Here is a 23,256-nt window from a genome sequence, read left to right on the forward strand (position 1 = left end):
GGCCTCCAACATCTGGCCCCTCTGGAGACAGGTCAAATGGTGTGTCGTACCTAACTCCATGGAGTACCCTGGCAGAACAGCAGACACAGGGATTCTTTGGGTGGTAAAATGCCCAAGAATAAAGAGCCTCACTGCTCCCAAAACATGCAAAGTTTCTACTTTCCTCTTTCAACCAGTGGAGAGGAGAAGACGAAACAAAGCAGTAAGGTTAGATGGGCAGCTCTGGGCCTGCCTCAACAATCTGTTTTTTAAAACATTGTCCTCTGCCCACCTGCTGCTGTGTGATGGGAGTTGATAACCTGGTTCTCCAGTCAACATACAGAAAGAAGCTGCACTCAGACCCCTCCACTGTAACTGAGAGGATGAGATTGGGTCTTTCATGCTGATAAGATTTAGGGAAGATTTTTAGCTGAATTGTTGTAGTAATGAGAGGTTGGAGGCAGACTGTAGTAGGTAGAAGTTGGGCCCCTCTTAGGATTCTACACCTTCTACCCCCAGAACCTGTGACTCTGAAGAGCAAGCACTCTGGTGACTGTTCTGTTATATGGCACAGCTGACCTGAAAAAGGGGAGGTTATCTGGGTGAGCTATAGTCGACCACAGGAGCTGATGGTCGAAGGGTTAAGCAGAAGGGGAGACAGGAAGCACGAGAAGGACTTGAAAAGTCACAGATGCTCTGAAGGTGGGGGAGCCCACATAAGATATGCAGGTACTCTCAAAGAGCAAAGGGAGAGAAGTAGTCCCTTTCCTGTTTCTAGGTCCTCCAGAAAGGACTGGAGCCCTGCTGAGACCTGGCTCTGGTCTTACAATACCTGTGGTAGTCTAAAAGTGTAATGGCCCCCTCTGCCACATGTATTTGTGATCAAACCTGATACTCAATCCCCAGCGGGTGGCAATTTGGGAGGTGGGACCTTGCTGCAGGAGGTGTGCTGCTGGAGGTTGACCTTGAGTTTTACTACTTCAAATAGGTACTGCCACCCAGATGATGGGACAGGATATAAAGGCCTTGCTGTGTATTCTTGCCATGCTTTCCCTACCATAGTGCAGCTTCCCCTTGAGACTATAAGCTGAAATCCTCCCATCAACTGCTTTGGTCAGGTATTTTGTCCTAGCGATATGAAGCTGGGTGCATGCATATACCTGACCTACAGAACCATGAGATAAATGGCTACCATTTTAAGCAATCTGTTATGCATCAACAGAAAACAAACACACATTCACTGCCAATAGCTGCCTCTGTATATCTGCCTTTGCAAAGTTATGGGGATGACGTACAAACTGCAGCATTGACATAAGTAGGGAAATGCCTCTACGGTGGGAAAATGAATGGATACAACTGCTTAGGAGAGCCATTGGGCAATGCTTCAAAATCTTTAAATACAGGCTTAGTCCACAATGTAGCAATTCTCTAGGATGTATGCTAAAGAAATAGAAGTGGGCTCCAAGTTGTACGAAAATGTCTCCACTGAGTTGTTAGCAATGGTAGCCCCAAATGAGAAAGACAGGCTGAAAATAAAGCTTGTAGCATTCCTAGTTATCTTCCCTTCATTAAACTAATTGCACAGTAAATCCTAGCCGGTACACTTCCAAATATGTCTCAGCTCTGCCACCTGCCACCCTGATTTCCTTTTTGGATGCCTGGTCAGCCTCTTTCCTGGTTGCATGGACACTGGCCTCTAGGCATTACATGGCCATTGCTCTGTTGAACTCTCAGCAGCTGTGATACCCACATGAGACCCTCACACAACGGTCCCCATTAATACTCCCTTACAGGAAAAAGGCTCAGCAGGCAGTGTGCATGAAGAGGGCACAGTACAAGAATGCATGAGGCCTTTTTCGCCCTCACGATACGTAAGTTGTTAATAGTTGCTGAAGCGGGCACTTTTCTTCAATGGTGCAGCGGCTATAAGCTGCCCATGCTCCCGTGGGTAACCCCAATAAGCTCTTTGTCCACCAAGCGAGTTGGGTGTAGTTGTTTCTTTGGTTAGTTACTGATGCCCTGTCTACCATAAGTACACATCTGTTCACAACTACTCAGAAAAAGCTCATGCAACTCTCTCCAGTGGCCTCCCTGCCTCTGATCTCAGTCCTGAGACTCTAGGTGTTCAGTGGCTTATGCTATACTAAGCTGCTTTTTCACCTCTCTACCCCACTGGGGTGCTACACTTTAGCCACTGGAATGTTCTTTGTTCTTGGAACAATCCAAGCCAAGGGCACCTCTTCTGAAACAATTGCTGATACATATGTCAAAGGAGGCAAGACAAAGGGCTGCATTCTACTCCTAACCCATGAGCTATATTGCTGGGAGAGCCAACTGATTCACCTCTCTGTACTCAGCCTGCTTGCTATGTAATGGAGATAGCAACACACCTTCCTCGTCATATGGGACGATGACAGACCATGTCTGATACACACTTAACACTAAATTTATGTTACGTGCTCAGCATACAGAAGGGCTCAATAACTATTAACCATGTTAGCATCGCAATACTGCCAAGACTCTCACAGAGATTCCTTGAGAGAGAAAAAAAAAAAAAAAACAATGAATAAAGGGTTCATTACCAGATCATTTTCACAAAACATTTTTTTCCTAATGCATGTGTGTGAGTGCATGTATGTGTGCATGTGTAAGTGTAGGCCAGAGAAAAATCTTAGGTGTTATACTCAGGTATGTTTGAGACATCAAAGATGCTTAGGCATCATCTCCATGAAGCTCACTGGTCTGGAGCTCATAAAGTAGGCTAGACTTGGCTTGCTAGAGAGCTCCAGGAATTTGCCTATCTCTGCCTTCCCCAGTGTCAGGGTTAAAGGCATGTGACACCATTCAACATGGCATGGGTACTGGGGATCCAACTCAGATTCTCATGCATAACAGGCAAGCACTCTGCTGACTGAGCTATCTCCCCAGCCCTCAGAACCTTTTGATATCTTCCATTATCCCAGGATCATGCAGCCCATTGTGATATGGCTTCACACTGATCTTCTCCCTTAGCATGCTGGCACTGGTGAAGCATAATCCCACCCAGGAGGATTTCATAACCACTGGTTCCGCTGTCCCATGGGCCATAAAAGCCAATCACTGCCCATACCATGGTGTTTCTACAGCTTAGGCCTCATCTCTGTGAAGCCTTTCTTTGTTCTTGACTCCCCAGCTCTGCACTGCAGCAAATCTCAGGCACTTCTGCCATTGTTTTAAAGCCATACAATTTGGACTAAAAGCGGTAATTAGCCCTAATCAATTGGCAACTCTTTGAAGACTGGGCCACATCTCTTCAAGCATTGTCTCAATGCCTAATACAGTGTTGGATATATGATGGACACTTAACATGGGGATAAGAAAGAGCAAAGACAATTGATTCAGTTAGACTCAAGCTGAAATTCTAGCATCCCCATGTAAGAGCTGTGTAACTTAAAGAAAGTCATGGAATAGCCTTTTCTTCTATAGAATACAGGCATGTTATCTATTTCTTAGGGCTGGAATACAAATTAAAGAGAATGTTTACCAGAGTGCAGTGTTTGGTACATCATAAAGACCTCATAAGCAGTACTAAATAATTCTGACATCACTGTAATACAAAAGTTCTGTTTCTTAGTGACTGTGAAGTTGCTTATTGAAAATGCACCAATATCCTTACCTAAAAATGCAGAAGGCCCTTCCTCATCTCGGGGGTTGTTGGAAGGATCACATAAGAATATACAGATGAAATGCCTAGCATGTTGTCTGGATTAGTTTGCACTCACTAAGCAGTAATGATATATAAATACATATATTTAAAATATTTTATTTGTGTTTACTGGACAGAGAGAAGGAAGGAGGGAGGGAGGGAGGGAGGGAGAAAGGGAGGGAGGGAGGGAGGGAGGGAGGGAGGGAGGGAGAGAGAGAGAGAGAGGGAGAGAGGGAGAGAGGGAGAGAGGGAGAGAGGGAGAGAGGGAGAGAGGGAGAGAGGGAGAGAGGGAGAGAGGGAGAGAATAGGCACACCAGGGCCTCCAGCCACTGCAAATAAACTCCAAGTGCATGTGCATCTGGTTTATGTGGGTCCTAAGAAATAAAACCTGGGTCCTTTGGCTTTCCAGGCAGGTGCCTTAAATGCCAAGCCATCCCTCCAACCTGATATATAAATATTATTGAACTAAATTCACTATCCATGGATAAAAATAAAAGGATTTAAGATTATTTGGTTCCAAGAAGGATAACAATAAGAATAAGGGATAAGAGTTTCACACGTAATGAAATTCAGTAAAATTTTCAAGTAACATAAGCAGAGAAGCCTTTTCAAAATGTAGTGCTGAGTCAACTGGATGTCAACATGGAAGAATGGGAATCACACACCAAATATAAAAATTATTTCTAGCCAGGTGCACACCATTAATCTCAGCACTCGGTAGGCAGAGGTAGGAGGATTGTCATGAGTTTGAGGCCACCCTGAGATTACATCGTGAATTCCAGGTCAGCTTGGACTAGAGTGAGACCCTACCTCAAAAAAAAAAAAAAAAATTAATTCTAAATGGATTGACAACCTAAACATAAAAGGTACAACATGGGTTGAAGAGATGGCTTAGCAGTTAAGGCACTTGCCTGCAAAGCCAAAGGACCCAGGTACAATTCCTCAGGACCATGTAAGCCAGCTGCACAAGGTAGCGAATGTATCTGAAGTTCATTTGCAATGGCTGGAGGCCCTGGCGTGTCCATTCTCTCTCTCAAATAAACAAATAAATAAAATTTACAAAAAAAGCAGCTGATGGGAAGAAAGTTATTTATTTAAAAAATGCTGATATTCTACTTGGGCTAGAGTGAAACTCTACCTTAAAAGAAAAAAGTAAAATATTTATACTTCTAAGAGAAAATACAAGAGAATTTCTCCCTGACCTTATGACAGAGCAGAAATTTCTGGGCTGGAGAGATGGCTCAGAGGCTAAGGTGCTTGCCTGGAAAGCCTACTGACCCGGGTTTGATTACCCAGTACCCATGTAAAGCCAGATGCACAAAGTGGTGCATGTATCTTGAGTCCATTTGCAGTGGCTGGAGACCCTAGTGCTCACTTGTTCTCTCTCCTTGCAAATAAATAAATAAATGAAATATTTAAAAAAATTCTCATGCAGACCAGAAAAGCCCAAACATAATGGAATCATTTATAAACTAGAATACATAACCATTAAGATAATTTTAATTGTAAAACCCCTACCACAAAAGAATAAAAGACAAACTACAGAAGAGAAGATGCTAACTGCCATACATATATGACCAAGGATTTAAATCCAGAACATACACAGTGTCACCAGGTCATACAGTGGACAATAGAGTTGAATCTTTTTGGGGTGGGGGGTGTAGTGTGTGTGGTGTGTGAATGTATTGTATATGCATGTGTGTGTAGATGCACGCACCCTGCACACCTATTTGTGGGGGCGAGGAGAACATCAGATGTCTTCCTGTATCACTTTTCCACTATTTCCTCCTTGAGAAGGAATCTTACTCTAATTGAAACTACCATTATATTTTTAGTTTTAGTTTTTCATGGTAGGGTATCACTCTAGCTGAAGCTGACCTGGAATTCACTATGTAATCTCAGGGTGGCCTTGAACTCATGGCGATCCTCCTACCTCTGCCTCCCAAGTGCTGGGATTAAAGGTGTGTGCCACCACACCTGGCTCCAATTTTTTGTCAGACTGGTTGACCAGTGAGCCCTAGCGATTCTGTAGTCTCTGCACCCAACAGAACTGGGATTACAGGCAGGAGTGACCACATCCAGCTTTCTTTGTGGGTGCTGGAGATCCAATGTAGGTTTCTAGTCTTCTCAGGCCCCCAGGCTTGCACAGCAAGAGCTCTTTAAAACTGAGCCATTTCCCTAGTCCCTTGAATCATCTTTTTTTTTTTTTTTTTTTTTTTTGAGGCAAGCCCAACAGACTGGGACCCCCTTTTCTTATGTGAGAGTGTGAGAGAGAACTGGCATGCTAGGGCCTCCAGCCACTGCAATCGAACTCCAGACATGTATGCCCCTTGTGTGCATGTGTGACCTTGAGCACTTGCATCACTGTGCCAGATCTGGCTTATGTGGGACCTGGAGAGTAAGCCTTTAGGCTTACCAGGCAAGTCCAAGGCTTACTTGCAAAGTGAAAGGACCCAGGTTCAATTCCCCAGAACCCATGTAAGCCAGATGCACAAGGTGCAGCATGCTATCTGGAATTCATTTGTAGCAGCTGGAGGCCCTAGTGCACCCATTCTCTCTCTTTCAAATAGATAATAAAAAAAATATTTTAAAAAATTATGTGTGTTTGTTTCCATGGCTGTGTTATAATGACAAACTGTAAATGCTAGAAATAGCCTTTTATGAATACATGGAGGTTAGGCAAACCATAGCATCCTAGTAAAATAAAATACCAGAGGGGATGGAGAGATGGCTTAGCGGTTAAGCGTTTGCCTGTGAAGCCTAAGGACCCTGGTGCAACGCTCGATTCCCCAGGACCCACATAAGCCAGATGCACAAGGTGGCGCATGCATCTGGAGTTCGTCTGCAGTGGCTGGAGGCCCTGGTGAGCCAATTCTCTCTGTCTTTCTCTTTCTTTCTGTCTGTTGCTCTCCAATAAATAAAAAAATAAACAAAAAATACCAGATACTAAAAATGACATATTTAGCATTTTAGTAAACAGGTTATGAAACTTTGAAAAGAAAATGCAAAATCCTATTTGGGACATTTGAAAAGTTATATATAAAGACAGATCAGGATTACATATGAATTTAGAATGACCTAAATAAGAGCTTTATACTGAAGATTTACTTAGTGAGGCTGGATAAGCATTGGAAAAATTCATTTTTTAAACAAAACAAGGGATAGAATTTGAAGCAGTTTTCTGACTGAGGGCAGATGGAGCTAAGGGAAGTGGGTGAAATTAATAACAATAAAAAGCTAAGCTTATGTGAAAAAGCAAGCAAACAAACAACCCTCCCTTTTATAAACAGACTGTTTTCAGTAACTCTTCCCTAGAGAGCTTAGAAGAACAAGGCCCTACTTGGAACAAGCTCTCCAGCTATATTCCTAGCCCAACAGACCCAGTATCCTTTGACAAGCTGCAGACACGTGCCACTCCACACGTAAATAAGAAATCTCTTTACATGCTAGAGCTGACTCCCGTTCCCCACCTTCAAATGAGTTGGAGATTTCAAGGTCAGGTAACATGTGGGCATGGAAGGTGAGGGGTGAAACGTGGGTCTGTGTCCTGTGGGAGGAGGTAGAGGCTGCTATTTCTGCCCACAGCGCTAGCTAGGGCTGTTCAGTGATGGGATCCTCTAGCTCATGTCTAAAAGTCTCCCCCATTTTGATAGTCACCGGGGCTTATTCTTAAACCTTTCCACTATCCTCCGAAGAGACCACTCTTGGCTCCCAGCCTTGGCTCTGCCTCTTTGTTAGTGGCTGGTCATCTTACCTATTTCCTTCTGTGAAATAAGTAGGTTCCATCAGATAAGCTGTCTCCAATCCTCTCAACCACTTTTTGTTGTATTCCGTTCTCTCTACAGGAGCCAGTATTTTCAAAGATTTTGTCAAATGGACTTTAACTGATTACCTATTTTTAACTAGCCAAAGGTATGCATACAAGTGCAAACTAGAATAAGCTCACAATGGTAGCTAACATTTACCAAGTGCTTATTACATGTTCTATAGTGAACCCCCCCATGTCACCCCGCTGACCCCACTATTAAATCCACACTATAGGCTCCAGTCAATGAAGTGCTGTTTGCTAGAGACTAAGGTCCTCTGGTCTTTGTCCCCTCCTTCAGAACCAAACTGCTCTTAATGCTGCCATACTAATCTGCAAAGACCTCATATACCAGGCTGTTCAGTGAAGTTGTCAGAGAGGTCAGGAGTATAGCGAAATGAAGTGGGGAGATACTGGGACTGCGCTCCCCCAGGAGAGTACTTCCGTATCTGTCCTCAACGCCCTGCACAAGAACACTGCAGTGAGTAACTGATTCACCCCAGCAGCAGCCCCAGACCCTCGGGTAGATGCAGGGGCTGCGTCACCTCTGGACAGGATGCTGGGTAGTTAGAGCAACAAGTGGCAGTACAAGAACTCACTGATCTACTTATTTTTACCTCCATACACCTAATCTTTTGACCATTCTGTTGAAGACAGATGGGGAAGGGTCAGACACTAGGGTGGGACAGGTGGCAGGACTGTCCTGTGGAGGCCTGAGCTGGCCTCCGGGAATTCTGTACTCACCAAGGAGGAGGCCGGCTGGTGTGTGGATAGTGTGGGGGAATCCGGAGTGGATCCACTTCACTGGCAGTGGCAGGTGGGAACTCCCGATGGGGACTGCTTACACTAGCCTTGTCCCACTGCTCATGAATAGGTGTGATGATTCCAGACAAGATACGAGACCGTAGCTCCTCGCTGTTCTTGTAGGTCCTGTAGGAAGAAGATGAGGAGTTAGCTCCTTGCAGTTGGCTAGCAACCTTGTGTTCAGTATTCTGGTGCCGGGGGCAGTGGCCCTGAGAACTCTTGGCCTTGTGCTTGGCCTTGCGTTTGGCCTGTGTACTAGGATGGGAACGGGCCGCCCAGTGGACCTGGGTGAGGGGGGCAACAGCTGGGCGCTGTCTCCGAGATTTGGGCCTAAGCCTCTTAGGCATCTGAGTTGCCCCTCCTCGTTTACCACCCCATTAGAAAGAGGTGAGGGTAGGGGCACAGGGCCTAGACTGGATGTTCCTCTGTACAACATCACCCCGCCCGCAGCTTCATTATGTGTTCATCACGTGTCATGAGAAGGGTCATGGAAGACAGAGGCTTTCTGGGAGTTATAGCCTAGGTTTCTGCCCTATAGGGACTGGGGGTCAAGGTCGTTCAATCAGTAACTTGGATCCTTGGGAGACTGACCCTACCAGCTAACCCTGTCTGGGGAAGACAAGCAGTATAAGCTACAGCTGAGGTGTGGAAGTCAGCAGAGGTAGCAGGAGTGGATAGGAATATAGGACTCCTTAAAAACTGGTGTTTTAAAAATGAATCATGGGTTGGAAAGATGGTTGAGTGGTTAAGGTACTTGCCTGCAAAGCCAAAGGACACAGGTTCGATCCCCCAGTACCCACATAAAGCCAGATGCAATAAACTAAAGAAAAAAATCATAGTGCCAGGTGTGGTGGCGCACGCCTTTAATCCCAGCACTCGGGAGGCAGAGGTAGGAGGATTGCCATGAGTTCAAGGCCACCCTGAGATGACAGAGTTAATTCCAGGTCAGCCTGGACCAGAGTGAGACCCTACCTCGAAAAACCAAAAAAAAAAAGAAAAAAATCATAGAAACATACCAACTGATACAGAAAAACCATTAGTTAAACACCCAACATGAGGGGCTGGAGAGATGGCTTAGCAGTTAAGGTGCTTGCCTGCAAAGCCTAAGGACACAGGTCTGATTCCTCAGTACCCACGTAAGTCAAATGCCCAAAGTGATACATACATCTGGAGCTCGTTTGCAGTAGCTAGGGGTCCTGGTGTGGCCATTCTCTCTTTCCATCTGCCTCTTTCTCTCAAGTAAATAACATAGTTTTTAAAAAATCCAACATGATGGCTTGGCAGTTAAGGCACTTGCTTGCAAAGCCTAAGAACTCATGTTCAACTCTCCAGGTCCCATGTAGCCAGACACACAGTAGTGCAAGTGCACAATGTTGCACATGTGCACAAGGGGACACACACATCTGGAGTTCATTTGTAGAAGGCTGAAGGTCCTGGTGCACCCTCTCTCTCTCTCTCAAAAAAAAAAAAAAAAAAAAGTGAAAAAAAATCCACCATGAGAAAACAGCTCAGTTGGCACAGTGCTTGCCTCACAAGCATGAGGACCTGAATTGAATCCCCAACATCCACATAAATGCCAGGCATGGTGTGAACCTGTCATTCCAGATGGTGCACATCTGTAATTTTCCACACTGGAGGGGTAGAGACAGGAGGAGCCCTGGAGCTCAGTGGCTAGTCAGTCTACCTAATTGGTAAGTTCCAGGTCAATCCATGAATCCCTGCCTCAGAAAGTGGATGGCATACCTGAGGATAACACCAAAGATTATCCTTTGGCCTCCACACATACATGTACTCATGCACATATGTGCACTCATACACATGCACATCACACATACACAGGAAAAATCCCATCCTTCATTAGCTATTAAGGAAATTCAAATTAAAACCCCAGTGGGATACTACTGCATAGTTAACAAAAGAATAATGTAAAACCAAATGCTAGTAAAGAAACAGAAAAGCTGGGTGGGGTGGCACAAGCCTTTAATCCCAGCACTCAGGAGGCAGAGGTAGGAGGATCGCTGTGAGTTCAAGGCTACCCTGAGACTACATAGTGAATTCCAGATCAGCCTGGACTACAGTGAAATCCTACCTCGAAAAAGAAACAGAGAACCTGAGTCACTTGTAATAAATGTAAAATGGGAACTAAACTAAACATGAAGCTACCATTGTACTCAAGGCATTTATCACAAGAAATAAAACTTGTGACCACATAACAGATTGTGCTTGAATGTTCACAAAATCTTTACTTGTAGCAGCCCCCAAAGCTGACACAACCCAGTCTTAGCTTATGGTTTAATACTAGGTGTAGTCAGCTCCACTTTGCTGGGACAAACATCCAGCCAGATACAGTTCATGGAGGAAGGGATTTATTTAAAGCTTACAGATCCAGGAGAAGTTTCATCAATTGCAGAAGAATCTAGCTTCCTTTCTCAGATTAAAGCTGAGAGAAACCACCAACAGCTAGCACCACCAACACTAACAGGTAGGGCTCAAATGCTCTCTATACCAAGATTCATCCTCACACACACTGTAGGGCTGGATGTCAGGATCCACCCCTAGTGACATCTCCTCCAGCAGGCTGCCAGAGATTTAAGTAGAAAGCTTAACCTTAATCAAAAATACCTGAGGGGCTGGAGAGATTCTTAGCAGTACTGGTGCTTGCCTGGGAAGCCTAAGGACCCACGTTCTACTCTCCAGATCCCACAGTCACACATGCCCACTAGGTGGCACAAGTGTCTGCAGTTGGATTGCAGTGGCTGAGACCCTGGCCAATTCTGTCTCTCTCTTCTCTCACTATCTCTTCTCTCAAAATAAAAAATAAAAATAAGAGCAGGGCATGGTAGCACATGCCTTTAATCCCAGCACTTGAGAGGGAGGCGGAGGCAGGAGGATCACTGTGAGTTTGAGGCCACCCTGAGACTACACAGTGAATTCCAGGTCAGCCTGGACTAGAATGAAACCCTACCTCAAAAAACTAAACACACAAAAATAAAATACCTGAGGCTATAGGGGACATACATTCACATTCAAACCACCAAAACTAGTGAATAGTTAAACACATTGTGGTACGTGTATGCTACTCAATGGACACTACAACTTGGATGGATCAGAAAGGTGTTAATTAGGCGGAGTTTAAAAGACCAACCCCAAGCTGGGCTTAAACTCAGCACCTGGGAGACAGAGGTAGGAGGACCCCTGTGAGTTCGAGGCCAGCCTGAAACTACAAAGTGAGTTCTAGGTCAGCCAGGGCTAGCGCGAGACCCTACCTAAAAAAAAAAAAAAAGCCAACCCAAAAGGTTACATATGTAATTCCATTTATATGTTTGAAATGACAAAATTTTAGAAATGGAAACAAATTGTCAGGAGGTTAAGAGACCTGGGGTTGGAGGCTGGGTATAGCTGTAAAAGAGCAACAGGAAGGATTCTCATGCTGATGACAATGTTTTCTATCACCATCTGTTTTAATAACCTGGTTGTGATATTGCAGCATAGTTTTGTAAGATGTTACCATTGGGGTATAAATGCACAAAGGCTACAAAAGGGCTATCATTTCTTGTAACTGCATTCCATAATTATCTCAAAATAAAGTTTAATTAAAAATACATTTATTAGCTGGGCACAGTGGCACATTCCTGTAATCCCAGTACTTGGGGGGGCATAGGCAGGAATATTAGGAATTCAACAGAAACAAAAAGCCGGATGTGGTAGCGCACACCTTTAATCCCAAAACTTGGGAGGCACAGTCAGGAGGATCACTGTGAGTTCGAGGCCACCCTGAGACTAAACTTGGATAGCTGGGCATGGTGGCGCACACCTTTAATTCCAGTACTCAGGAGGAAGAGGTAGGAGGATTGCTGTGAGTTCAAGGTCACCCTGAGGCTACACAGTGAATTCCAGGTTAGTCTGGGGTAAAGTAAGATCCTACCACAAAACAACAACAACAACAAAAAAAGAGTTCTAGGACATCCTTGGTTACAAAGCAAGTTTTTCATCACCCCTGGCCCCTGACCATCCCTGCCATAATCAAAGCACTTTGGACATGGATGCAGGATGATCAGGAGTTCAAAGGCAGCCTCTGCTACAGTATGTGAGGTTGAAGGCCAGCCTGGGCTATGTTAGAACCTATCTCAAACAAACAAGCAAAATACATTTATTATATAACCCTAAAATAAACTGAGACTATGAAACTAAATGAGTGGTTTCAGGTTTTTTCTAGCACAGAAAAGAATGGTTAGAGTAGAAGCTAAGTTTATGAGGCACAGTGACCTCAATTTCCTGCCTTAACCCTCCATTAGAGTGACCCCACTCTTACTAGCTTAATATGTCAACTCTAAGGAGCACTGTGCTTGAAGAAGTGTTCTATGGTTCCTGGGCAAGATGGTACATGCACACCATCCTAGCACTAGGGAGGCTGAGACAGTCTGAGAAAGACTCTGAAAAAACAAACAAATACAAGTAACAGCACCTGCTCTGTCTTGGAAGATCAAGACCCATGGTTGTTCATACAACCCTGCATGTTCCTACTTAGTACAGAGAACCCACGGGTCCTGCTGCTTCCTGCCCAAGCTAGGTGGGGACAAATCTAACTCCTCTTTTCCTTCAGTCAGATGAGGTATATGCAATGTGGGAAGGCTCTATCACTCCAGGCAGGTGTTTTATCTGTAGAATTCAGCCCTGATTCAATAACTGGCAAATCCCAAAACAGAAATTCTTGTAGAATTTCCTATCTGTGGAAGAAAAAACAACAGCCTGGTAGTGGCAAAATACAGCCTGTTATCCAATGAGACACTGAAAGTGGGAGGCGGAACAGGTTTACACTCCTTAGCACATCAGTGTGCACAATGAGGATGGCACCTTCTGATTCGGCAGAGGTGACCCACGATCACTTAATGAAGAGAAAGGCTAGAGGCCTGCACCACAGGCTGAAGCAGAGGAAGGAGGGCCTGGTGAGGAGGCGAACTACAGCTATTTCTCAGAGCCTCAGCCCCCAAGGAGATGATTCCTAGGGACTGATTTGTCCTTTCCCTAATGCATTCCTAAGAGCGGGGCCCAGCACAAAACACACTAGTACTGACACCTCAATCTGTTTTCACAGTAGCACTTTGTGGTAGAACTACCATGTCCCTCCTTTACAGCAATCAAAAAAGAAAAGAAGGGCAGGAGAGATGGCTTAGCAGTTAAGGTGCTTGCCTGCAAAGACTAAGGACTCATGTTTGACTTTCCAGGTCCCACGTAAGCCAGACACACAGTGAAGTAAGTGCACAAGGTCACACATGTGCATGAGGGGGCACACATGTCTGGAGTTCAACTTCAGTGGCTGGAGGTCCTGGTGCACCAATTCTCTCTCTCACACACCCCCCACCTCTCTCTCCCATTTAAAAAAAAAAAGGCAGTCTATTGGGCTTGCCTAAAAAAAATATATATATATATCAAAATACCCCTTCCTCCACACACATGTAAACCCCAGTAGCAAAGGTATTTTGAAAAAAAGTGGAGAAACACACGATCACCAACTGGCAGCATTGCTGAGGCAATAAATGCTTTAAGGGCATGACTGGCCTGTATAATTCCTGGGTCCTTTCAGAGATGTTTTGTCAATTTTTCTTCTGGTGGAATTCCAGAATGAAGTCAAGAGAGAGACAACACCCCGGATGTCTTTCTTTCTTAGAGGGTCTAAGTGTCATGTGTGCAGCACCCAGAAAGCTGCTCTCTGCACGGCAGCCAGGCCATGACCTCAGTTCCTCCCTCCCTTTGTTTAAAATATGCAAAACTGACCCAAGCTGTCCTTGCAAAGACCAACTCAAAGAAGCTAATCAAAAAATACTTAATAAGGGCTGGAGAGGTGGCTTAGCGGTTAAGCGCTTGCCTGTGAAGCCTAAGGACCCCCAGTTCGAGGCTTGGTTCCCCAGATCCCACGTTAGCTAGATGCACAAGGGGCGCACGCGTCTGGAGTTCGTTTACAGAGGCTGGAAGCCCTGGCGCGCCCATTCTCTCTCTTTCTCTGCCTCTTACTCTCTCTCTCTCTCTGTCACTCTCAAATAAATAAATAAAAATGAACAAAAAAATTAAAAAAAATACTTAATAAATGCCTAAAAGGAGGTTTTGAAACACTGAGCATGAGAGTCAGGGGAGCTTCTCTGAGAAATGGACATCTACGTTTAAACTCCAGGAAGAACAGGAGTCAGGGTATGGGGTGGTAAGCGCTCTAGGCACAGGGAACAAGTACACAAGTATCTCTTCAACTCTCCTATAGGTTCTTTTCAGTATCTGCCCACAGGGGAGTTACTGGATTAGGTGGTGTCTTTTTGTTTTCCATAGTGGCTATACCATTTCATATTCCCACCAACAATGCAAAAAGGTTCTAAATTTCCCCATATTCTCACTAACTTTTATTTATTTTTCCGTCTTTCCTTTTAGTTTTTTTATTTATTTGAAAGAGAGAGAGAGAAAGAATGGCATGCCAGGGCATTTAGCCACTGCAAACAAACTCCAGATGCATGAGACACCTTACACATCTGGCTTACGTAGGCCCTGGGGAATTGAACCTAGGTCCTTGGGCTTTGTAGGCAAGTGCCTTAACTGCTAACTCATCTCTCTAGCCCCATCTTTTTCTTTTTAACAGTAACCATCCGTGGGTATGAGGTGGCATCAGTAAAGGGCTCTAAGCAACACTTGTAACCATAATCTGATCTATATTTTACTGGTCTGGTCTGACTGCTATGTGGGCAGCAGGTAGGGAACCTGTCAGGAACCTCCTACAGACAGGCTGCATAAAAAGGGAAGAGAGAAAGGAGAGTGGAGGTGGGTGGTCTGAAGTCTGAGTAGAGCAGAATGAGTTCAAGTACTGCTAATCAGCTATGATTATGCAACCGGGCTTCTAGGATATTCTGAGGTTTAGTTATTTTTTTATTTTTATTTATTTGACAGAGAAAGGGCGGGGAGAGAGAGAGAGAGAGAGGGAGGGAGGGAGGAAGGGAGGGAGGGAGGGAGGGAGAATGGGCACACCAGGGCCTCCAGCCACTGCAGACGAACTCCAGATACATGCACCCCCTTGTGTATTTGGCTAATGTGGGTCCTGGGGAATCAAACCTGGATCCTTTGGCTTGGCAGGCAAATGCCTTAACTGCTAAGTCATCCCTCCAGCTCTTTAGTTAATTTTTGATAGCTGTGGATTTAGTGATGACAAGTTTCCTCCAAAATCCTAAGGTGGTCAACAAGGATGTATGGGAAAGAGTCCCTAAAATGAAAATAAGTGGGCCTAACAACATACAAGAGGAAACTTCATTACACTGATGAAAAGGCAAGTATCAATCTAAGTACCTTTTGAACACTGGACTCTTGACAGACAGACAGACACACACACACACACTTCCCCTCCCCTCTGTGTGTGTGTGTGTGTGTGTGTGTGTGTGTGTGTGTATGTGAGGACTTCCACACTCACAAAGAAATAACCTACAATAAATCACCTTTGGAACTTTATTTAATAAGTTTGTTCTTGGTAGGTGCTATAGTCAGGTTTGCATTGCTAGTAGAAATCACCCAACCAAGAGCAGCTTGTGGAAAAAATGTGGTTTATTTTGGCTTATAGTCTCGAGGGGGAAGCTTTATGATGGCAGTGGAAAATGATGGCATGAACAGAGGGTGGGCATCACCCCCTGGCCAACATAAGGTGGACAACAGCAATAGGAGAGTGTGCCAAACACTGGCATGGGGAATCTGGCTATAATACCCATAAGCCTGCCCCCAACAATACACTCCTTCCAAGAGGCATTAATTCTCAAATCTCTATCAGCTGGGAACCTAGTATTCAGAACACCTAAATTTATGGGGGACACCTACATTAAACCACCACATTTCGCCCCTGGCCCCATAAACTGATAACCACACATGATATAAAATACAATGCACTCAGTCCAACTTTAAAAGTCCCCAAAGTTTTTATCAATTCCAATGATGTTTATACATCCCCACAGTCCAAGATCTTTTAACTGAGCCATAATACCAAAAAATCCCCCCAAAACCCACATTGGCACAGAGTAAACATTCACACTGCAAAAGATGGCATTGGGCATAGCAAAGAAATATTCAGCCAATACAAGATTTAAAACAAAGTGAAAACTACACTAGTTAAAGCAAATTTAAGAGACAGAAAAATTAATGTAATACGCAATTTTGGAGTGAAAGGAAAAAGATCAAAAGACCAGCACTGAGGGGCATTATTGAATGCCATTACTGAATTAGTGAATGCAGACTGTGCGTTAGAGGACAGCCACATCGAGGCTGCATTCCCAAGTGTGACAGCTGGTTTAGGGACAAGGAGGAGGTTAAGAAAATGGTGCTAAGTGCTGCAGTGCTTAGGGATCAAAACTTATGAAGTCTGTCAGTAATTCTCAGATGGTTCAGGAACAAAAAATTATACAGAAAAATTTAGCAAAAGCAGGAAAATGTTAAAAATTGGTGAATCTAGGGCTGAGGGGTATTTGCTGTGCAAGCCTGACAACCGAAGTTCCGATCCCCAGAATCTGCATGAAGCTGGATAGAAGCACAGCATCTGTAATCCCAATGCCCCCACAGAAATGGAAGGCAGCCAGAAGTTTCAGTGGCAAACAAGAGAGACCCTGCCTCAAACACTGAAGGTAATAATTAACACCCCTCCCCCCTAGAAAGAATTAAGACCCCAAAGCAGTCCTCTGACCTCCATATGTACACTGTGGCACACATGATACTCATACATACATACTACTCATACATACATACTTGCCCCATGCCCACATATATACCTGGGTATGTGTGGGAGAGCAGTGAATCTAGGTGTGGCTAATTGGAGGTTCACTGTATATTTGGATAAGCCATTTCTCTGTAGGATGACAAACTTCAAAATAAAAAGTTTAGGCTGTCTTTTCTCCAGTGAGTATTTTTGGCATTTTTTATCGAATATCAGGTGGCTATAGCTACCTGGACTTGCATCTGGGACCTCTATTCTGTTCTATTGATCTACATGTCTGCTTTTGTGCCAGTACCATGCTGTTTTTGTTACTATGGCTCTGTAGTATAGGTTAAAATCAGGTATAGTGACACCACCAGCCTCATTTTTGTTGCTTAGTATTATTTTAGATATTTGAGGTTTTTTGTAATTCCAAATGAATTTTTGGATTGTTTTTTCTATTTCCTTGAAGAATGCTGTTGGAATTTTGATGGGATTGCATTAAATGTGTAGATTGCTTTTGGTAAGATTGCCATTTTCGGGCTGGAGAGATGGCTTAGCGGTTAAGCGCTTGCCTGTGAAGCCTAAGGACCCTGGTTCAAGGCTCGGTTCCCCAGGTCCCACGTTAGCCAGATGCACAAGGGGGCGCATGCGTCTGGAGTTCGTTTGCAGTGGCTGGAAGTCCTGGCGCGCCCATTCTCTCTCTCTCCCTCTATTTGTCTTTCTCTCCATGTCTGTCGCTCTCAAATAAATAAAAATGAACAAAAAAAATTAAAAAAAAAAAGATTGCCATTTTCACAATATTGATTCTTCCAATCCAGGAACAAGGGATGTTTTTCCATTTCCTAGTGTCCTCTGCAATTTCTCGCTTGAGTGTTTTATAGTTTTCATTGTAGAGATCCTTTACTTCCTTGGTTAGGTTTATTCCAAGGTACTTAATTTTCTTTGATGCAATTGTGAATGGGAGTGATTCTCTCATTTCATTCTCTGTGTGTTTGTTGTTAGCATATAGGACTCAGAAGGTACCATAGTGCTGGAAAGAAGAGACTGGAGTACTGAGTAACATCTTTTTTTTTTTTTAAGTTTATTTATTTATTTATTTATCTGAGAGCGACAGACACAGAGAGAAAGACAGATAGAGGGAGAGAGAGAGAATGGGCGCGCCAGGGTTTCCAGCCTCTGCAAATGAACTCCAGACGCGTGCGCCCCCTTGTGCATCTGGCTAACGAGGGACCTGGGGAACTGAGCCTTGAACAGGGGTCCTTAGGCTTCACAGGCAAGCACTTAACCACTAAGCCATCTCTCCAGCCCCTGAGTAACATCTTTTTTTTTTTTTTTGTTTTTTCGAGGTAGGGTCTCACTCTAGCTCAGGCTGACCTGGAATTCACTATGGAGTCTCAGGGTGGCCTCGAACTCACAGCGATCCTCCTACCTCTGCCTCCCGAGTGCTGGGATTAAAGGCGTGCACCACCACGCCCGGCTTCTGAGTAACATCTTGATCACACCTTCCAAGGCTCAGGGTCTAATGCAGAAGAGGTGGTGGAAAGAATGTAAGAGCCAAAGGAAGGGCAGGGCTCCTTACAACATGCTCCCTCCAGACATAAAATGGCCTGGATATCTATGCCTGATACTACCTACACAAGACCATCATAAGAGGAGGAAAAGATGATGACATCAAAAGTAAAAGAGAGACTGATTGAGATGGGGAGAGGGTATGATGGAGAGTGGAGTTTCTAAGGGGTAACTGGGCGGAGGGAGGGTATCACCATGGGGTATTTTTTATAATCATGGAAGTTGTTAATAAAAAAAATTTTTAAAAAGTTTAGGATGGCAATAATGAGAGAAGATAAGTCACCTACTAGGAGAAAATATTTGGAAAGCACTTATCAGATAAAGGACTGTCATCCAAAATACAAAATGAATTCTTAAAACTCAAAGAAAATGAACCACCTAATATAAAACTGAGCAAGAATAGACACTTCACCCAAAAAGACCTGCATAAAGCAGACACACAGGAAGAGCTGCTCCACATCCTGTGTTTCCAGAGAACAAGCCAAAACAATGAGGAGCCACCACGACACTGGAACCAACATTGACAAGGATATGGACAAGAAAAAACTCATTATTCACTACTGGCAGGAATGCAAAAATGGTACAGCCACTTTGGAAGACAGTTTCTATGAGAACATTTTCCAGGCACACAACATTCTGAAAAAGACAAAACTACGGAGGCCATCAGTAACAAGATCAGTGCTTCCCAAGGGTAATTGAGGGAGTTCTGGGGTCAGGAATAGGTGCAGCACGGAAGATTTTTACAGAGTGACGCTACAATGGTGAATGTGTCATTATATGTATATTCAAACCCACAGAATGTACATCACCAAGAGTGAACCCTAATAGAGAGGTGATGTGTCAGTGGGCATATGGAGTGTTATAGAGGCACCACTCAGGTACCAGATGGCCATGGGGGAGGCCTTGCACTAGGACCAGTGGGCAATGAGTCCATGGGGCTCTGAACTTACTGATTTTACTGCTCTAAAATAGTCAAGTTTCCTTTAAAAAAAATGTTGGGGTAGAGTGGGGATCTGAGTAGTCATACCTCCTCCCAGGAGCCTACTCTTAACTAAACCAGTTGGTTTGGCCACGGTAGCACCTGTGGACTCTTGATCAACCAATGTATTTCATGGGACATTTTCTTCTATCCAAGTACTAACCAGGCCCGACACTGCTTAGCTTCTGAGATCAGACAAGACTGGGTGTGTTCAGGGTGGTATGGCTGGAGACTCATGGGACATTTTCTATGTGAGTTTTCTCTTCAAATAAATAACAGAGAAGTGAATTGAGAACTGACTGCGCCCAAGGGGAAAGTTCCTCTGTCAACCTTTCTTGATTCTCTAGGTACTTTTACCCTGTTCCTTATTTCCCACCTCAGACTCTATCTTCTTTTGCCTAGGGAAAAGACAGAAGTTGCAAGTACCTGTGGAAGTCACTCAGGTCTTCTGCACTGATGTAATCATCTAAGTTCAGGGTCAAGTCTGCCACTCGTTGTGAGCCATATTCCTAGAAAAATAAAAATGGATGACAAGAGATGGGGGCTATTTCTGTATAAGTGTGGTATAGGATAAAGGTACCCAATGGACACAAACTGTGACTTGGAGCAACATGGAGAAAGAAGTAGGCCCAGAAAGGGAAGGCTACAGGGTCACAACATCAATGGCTGATAACAAGGAGCACGAGGCTGGCAGTAATGGTCCCATATCTAGGGCTGAAGGGGACAAGCACTACCAGTTTCTAAGGTGTGGGGAAATGCTTTTGGAAGTCCAGCTTTGAACCTATTTCAATGAGTTATCCCAGCTCTTTTAAACTGCTTAAATTAATCTGAAGGGAATTCATTGTTTGCAACTAATAACTCTGTTCTCACAAACGACCTAAATGTTCATCAATAAGGGAAAGAATAGTGGGTAATATATAGTAACTAAAAGAAATGAAGGGTGGAAAGATAGCTCAGCAGTTAAAGATGCTTGTTTACAAAGCTTGACAGCATGGGTTCAATTCCCCAGTACCCATATAATCCCAAATGTACAAAGTGACACATATATCTGAAGTTCATCTGCAGTGGCAAGAAATCCTGGCATGCCCATACTCTTTCTCTCTCTCTCAAATAAATAAAAATATTTAAAATGAGGTCTATCTGCATGTGCCTCTATGTAAATAAACCTCTAAAGCACACTGAATGGAAAAAGTCACATATGGTAGCTAAAGTGGGATACTGTGATATGTACACAGATAACAAAGACAAAACTGAACAGAAAGACAATAACTGCCCTCACAATGCTTGCAGGTCAGGCACAAGATACTGACAAAACCAAGCACAAATAAGAACACCATGACAAGACTGTGCTAAACAGAAGGTGGAAAATAAAACCAGGAGTAGAAAGACATTAATTCTGACTTTCCTGGAAAGTGGGAATTGATAGGACTAAACTTGTTGAGTAGGTGAAAAAAGCAAGTGAGTTAGGCAGGCTGAAGGGATGGTAGAGAGTATGCATGTGTGACATGTGACATGGCATGCGGGGGTGAGGTGGGTAGTTTCAAGACAGGAAAGAGGAAATGTAAAAGGTTCCAAGGTAGCAAGAAACTAAGAGTCTACTGGGGCTACAAGAAGCCTTTTTCTTCTGTGTTATCACTGAGTTTACCTTCATTATTTAACCATTTCCTGGACAGAAAGTCCCTATTTTGTAATACAAGCCGTGAACCCCTTTGTACACAAAGCTTTTCTATGCATACTCTGGGTTCTCATCTCAGGATCAGGTTCCAGAAGTAGGATCACTAGGGAAAAGCTTTGGGAACTTTTACAGTCTGAAGCCATACTGTTAAAACAGGTTTTGAGAGTTGGACAGGTAGTTAAACGCCTGCCAAATCCTGGTTCAATTCTCCAGTACGTACGTAAAGCCAGATGCGCAAAGTGGTACAAGCACTTGGAGTTCATGTGCAGTAGCAAGAAGCCCTGGCATACCCAAACTCACTGTATCTCTGTCTCCCCCTCTGTCAAGTAAGTATATTTAAGCAGAACACCACCTGGTTTTGAAACAGCCATCCTAGAGGCCACACCATCAGCAGATCCATCAGCTTGCGAGACTCACCAGCACATTGATGATCATGCTGTTCTCCACAGGGATAGCTTTCACGAGGAGTTTCCTGGCTCCATCCTTAGACTCATACCGGAGGGCATAAAGGTCTTTATTGCTGCTCCACCCAGCTGGCAGGAGTTCTGACTTCTTATCGCTGGGGCCTGGCTGAGAAGACACCAGGATTGAGAAGAAAAAGATCATGATCTCAGAACATGGAGCTACCAAAGACCAAATCACCAATACTCCAACCCAATCCCTCACATTACAGATGAGGTTTCAGAGGTAAAGTAAAGCATGTTTCTGGAGTGCTCTCTTCATAAGAATCTGGTTGCCTTGATGGCACAGTACAGGAACCTGTCAATATGCATTCTTGGCTTCATAAATGTCTCCAATGTCTTGTCAAGAATAAGACCAATCATCTCAAAGGACACCATGAAATACTAAAGCACTGTTTACCACAATTTGGACGTTAGGCTATCTGCAATAGCATCAGCAAGATGCTAACTAAAACAGCACAGATCTTGGGCTGGAGAGATTGCCCAGTGGTTAAGGCCCTTGCCTGCAAAACCTAACAACCTGGGTTTAAATCCCGAGTATCCACATAAAGCCAGATGCACAAAGTGGCACATGTACCCAGAGTTCAACTGCAGTGTCTAGAGGCCCTGGCATACCCATTCTCTCTCTCTCTCCTTGTAAATAAATAAATAAACATAGATCTTAATGGAGACTCTGCAATCACATGCAATGGTTTAACAAAAATTAAGAACAATCTTTATGTACACCCCAAATGTAGCATATGTACAAAATAAAAAACTATAAAATGAACACCTATGTAAACAGCACCAGCTTAGCAGGTGCAACAGTGACCATCACTGACCATCATCACTGAAGCCTTAGGTACCGTACCCCAGCAAATCTGCCTCCTTCCCTCATTACTATATGCTGCAGTACTATACACATGATCACCAAAATATACTGTCTCAGATGCTTATGAATTGTATACAGATGGAATCACATCTGATACTTGGCTTTTTTACTTGCTATTGTTTTGGGGTATCCACCCATGTTACCACATTTTCTTAAGTTAAAAAAATATTTTAGAGAGAGAACTGACATGCTGGGGCCTCAGTCACTGCAACTGCACTCAGACTCTTGGCCACCTAGTGGGCATGTGTGGTCTTGTGCTTGTCTCACCATTGTGCACCTGGCTGGTGTGGGATCTGGAGAGTTGAACATAGGTCCTTAGGCTTCACAGGCAAGCATCTTCACCACTAAGCCATCTCACCAGCCCCATGTTACATTTCATTGCAGCTGATTCATATTCACAACTACATTGTTCTATCAAATGAATATACTGTTATTTACACACTCACTGGCTAATATTGATCAGAAGTGCTTCTAGTATATTTCTTCAGCCCTTAGAAAAATGTGGTTATGAACACATCTGGTACATATGTGGTATACCCACAGGAAGAACTTTTATGAGAGGAAGGCAAAATGTTTACTAAACAGTGACAGACACACTGTTGTTCCACTGGGCTACCAACATGGCTATTAACCACTTTTTAAGCTTCCAGTTCTGGCAGATGATTAAAAAAATGTATCCTAGCTAGGCATGGTGGCACATGCCTTCAATCCTAGCACTCGG

At 44.0% G+C, this 23,256-nt stretch overlaps 1 protein-coding gene across 1 annotated transcript in view; it reads right to left on the reverse strand.

The window, feature by feature from the left end:
- Psmf1 (proteasome inhibitor subunit 1) overlaps window positions 1-23,256 on the reverse strand; it is a 40,828-nt gene that overhangs the window by 12,838 nt on the left and 4,734 nt on the right. Inside the window, exons 2-4 of the mRNA XM_004668046.3 lie at window positions 21,621-21,773; window positions 19,955-20,037; window positions 8,214-8,399 (exon numbers count right to left, since the gene is read on the reverse strand). Coding sequence (XP_004668103.1) covers window positions 8,214-8,399; window positions 19,955-20,037; window positions 21,621-21,773 — 422 coding nt within the window. The remainder of the gene's footprint in view (window positions 1-8,213; window positions 8,400-19,954; window positions 20,038-21,620; window positions 21,774-23,256) is intronic.

This window comes from Jaculus jaculus, chromosome 8 (assembly GCF_020740685.1).
Source record: "Jaculus jaculus isolate mJacJac1 chromosome 8, mJacJac1.mat.Y.cur, whole genome shotgun sequence".
Taxonomy (NCBI): domain Eukaryota; kingdom Metazoa; phylum Chordata; class Mammalia; order Rodentia; family Dipodidae; genus Jaculus; species Jaculus jaculus.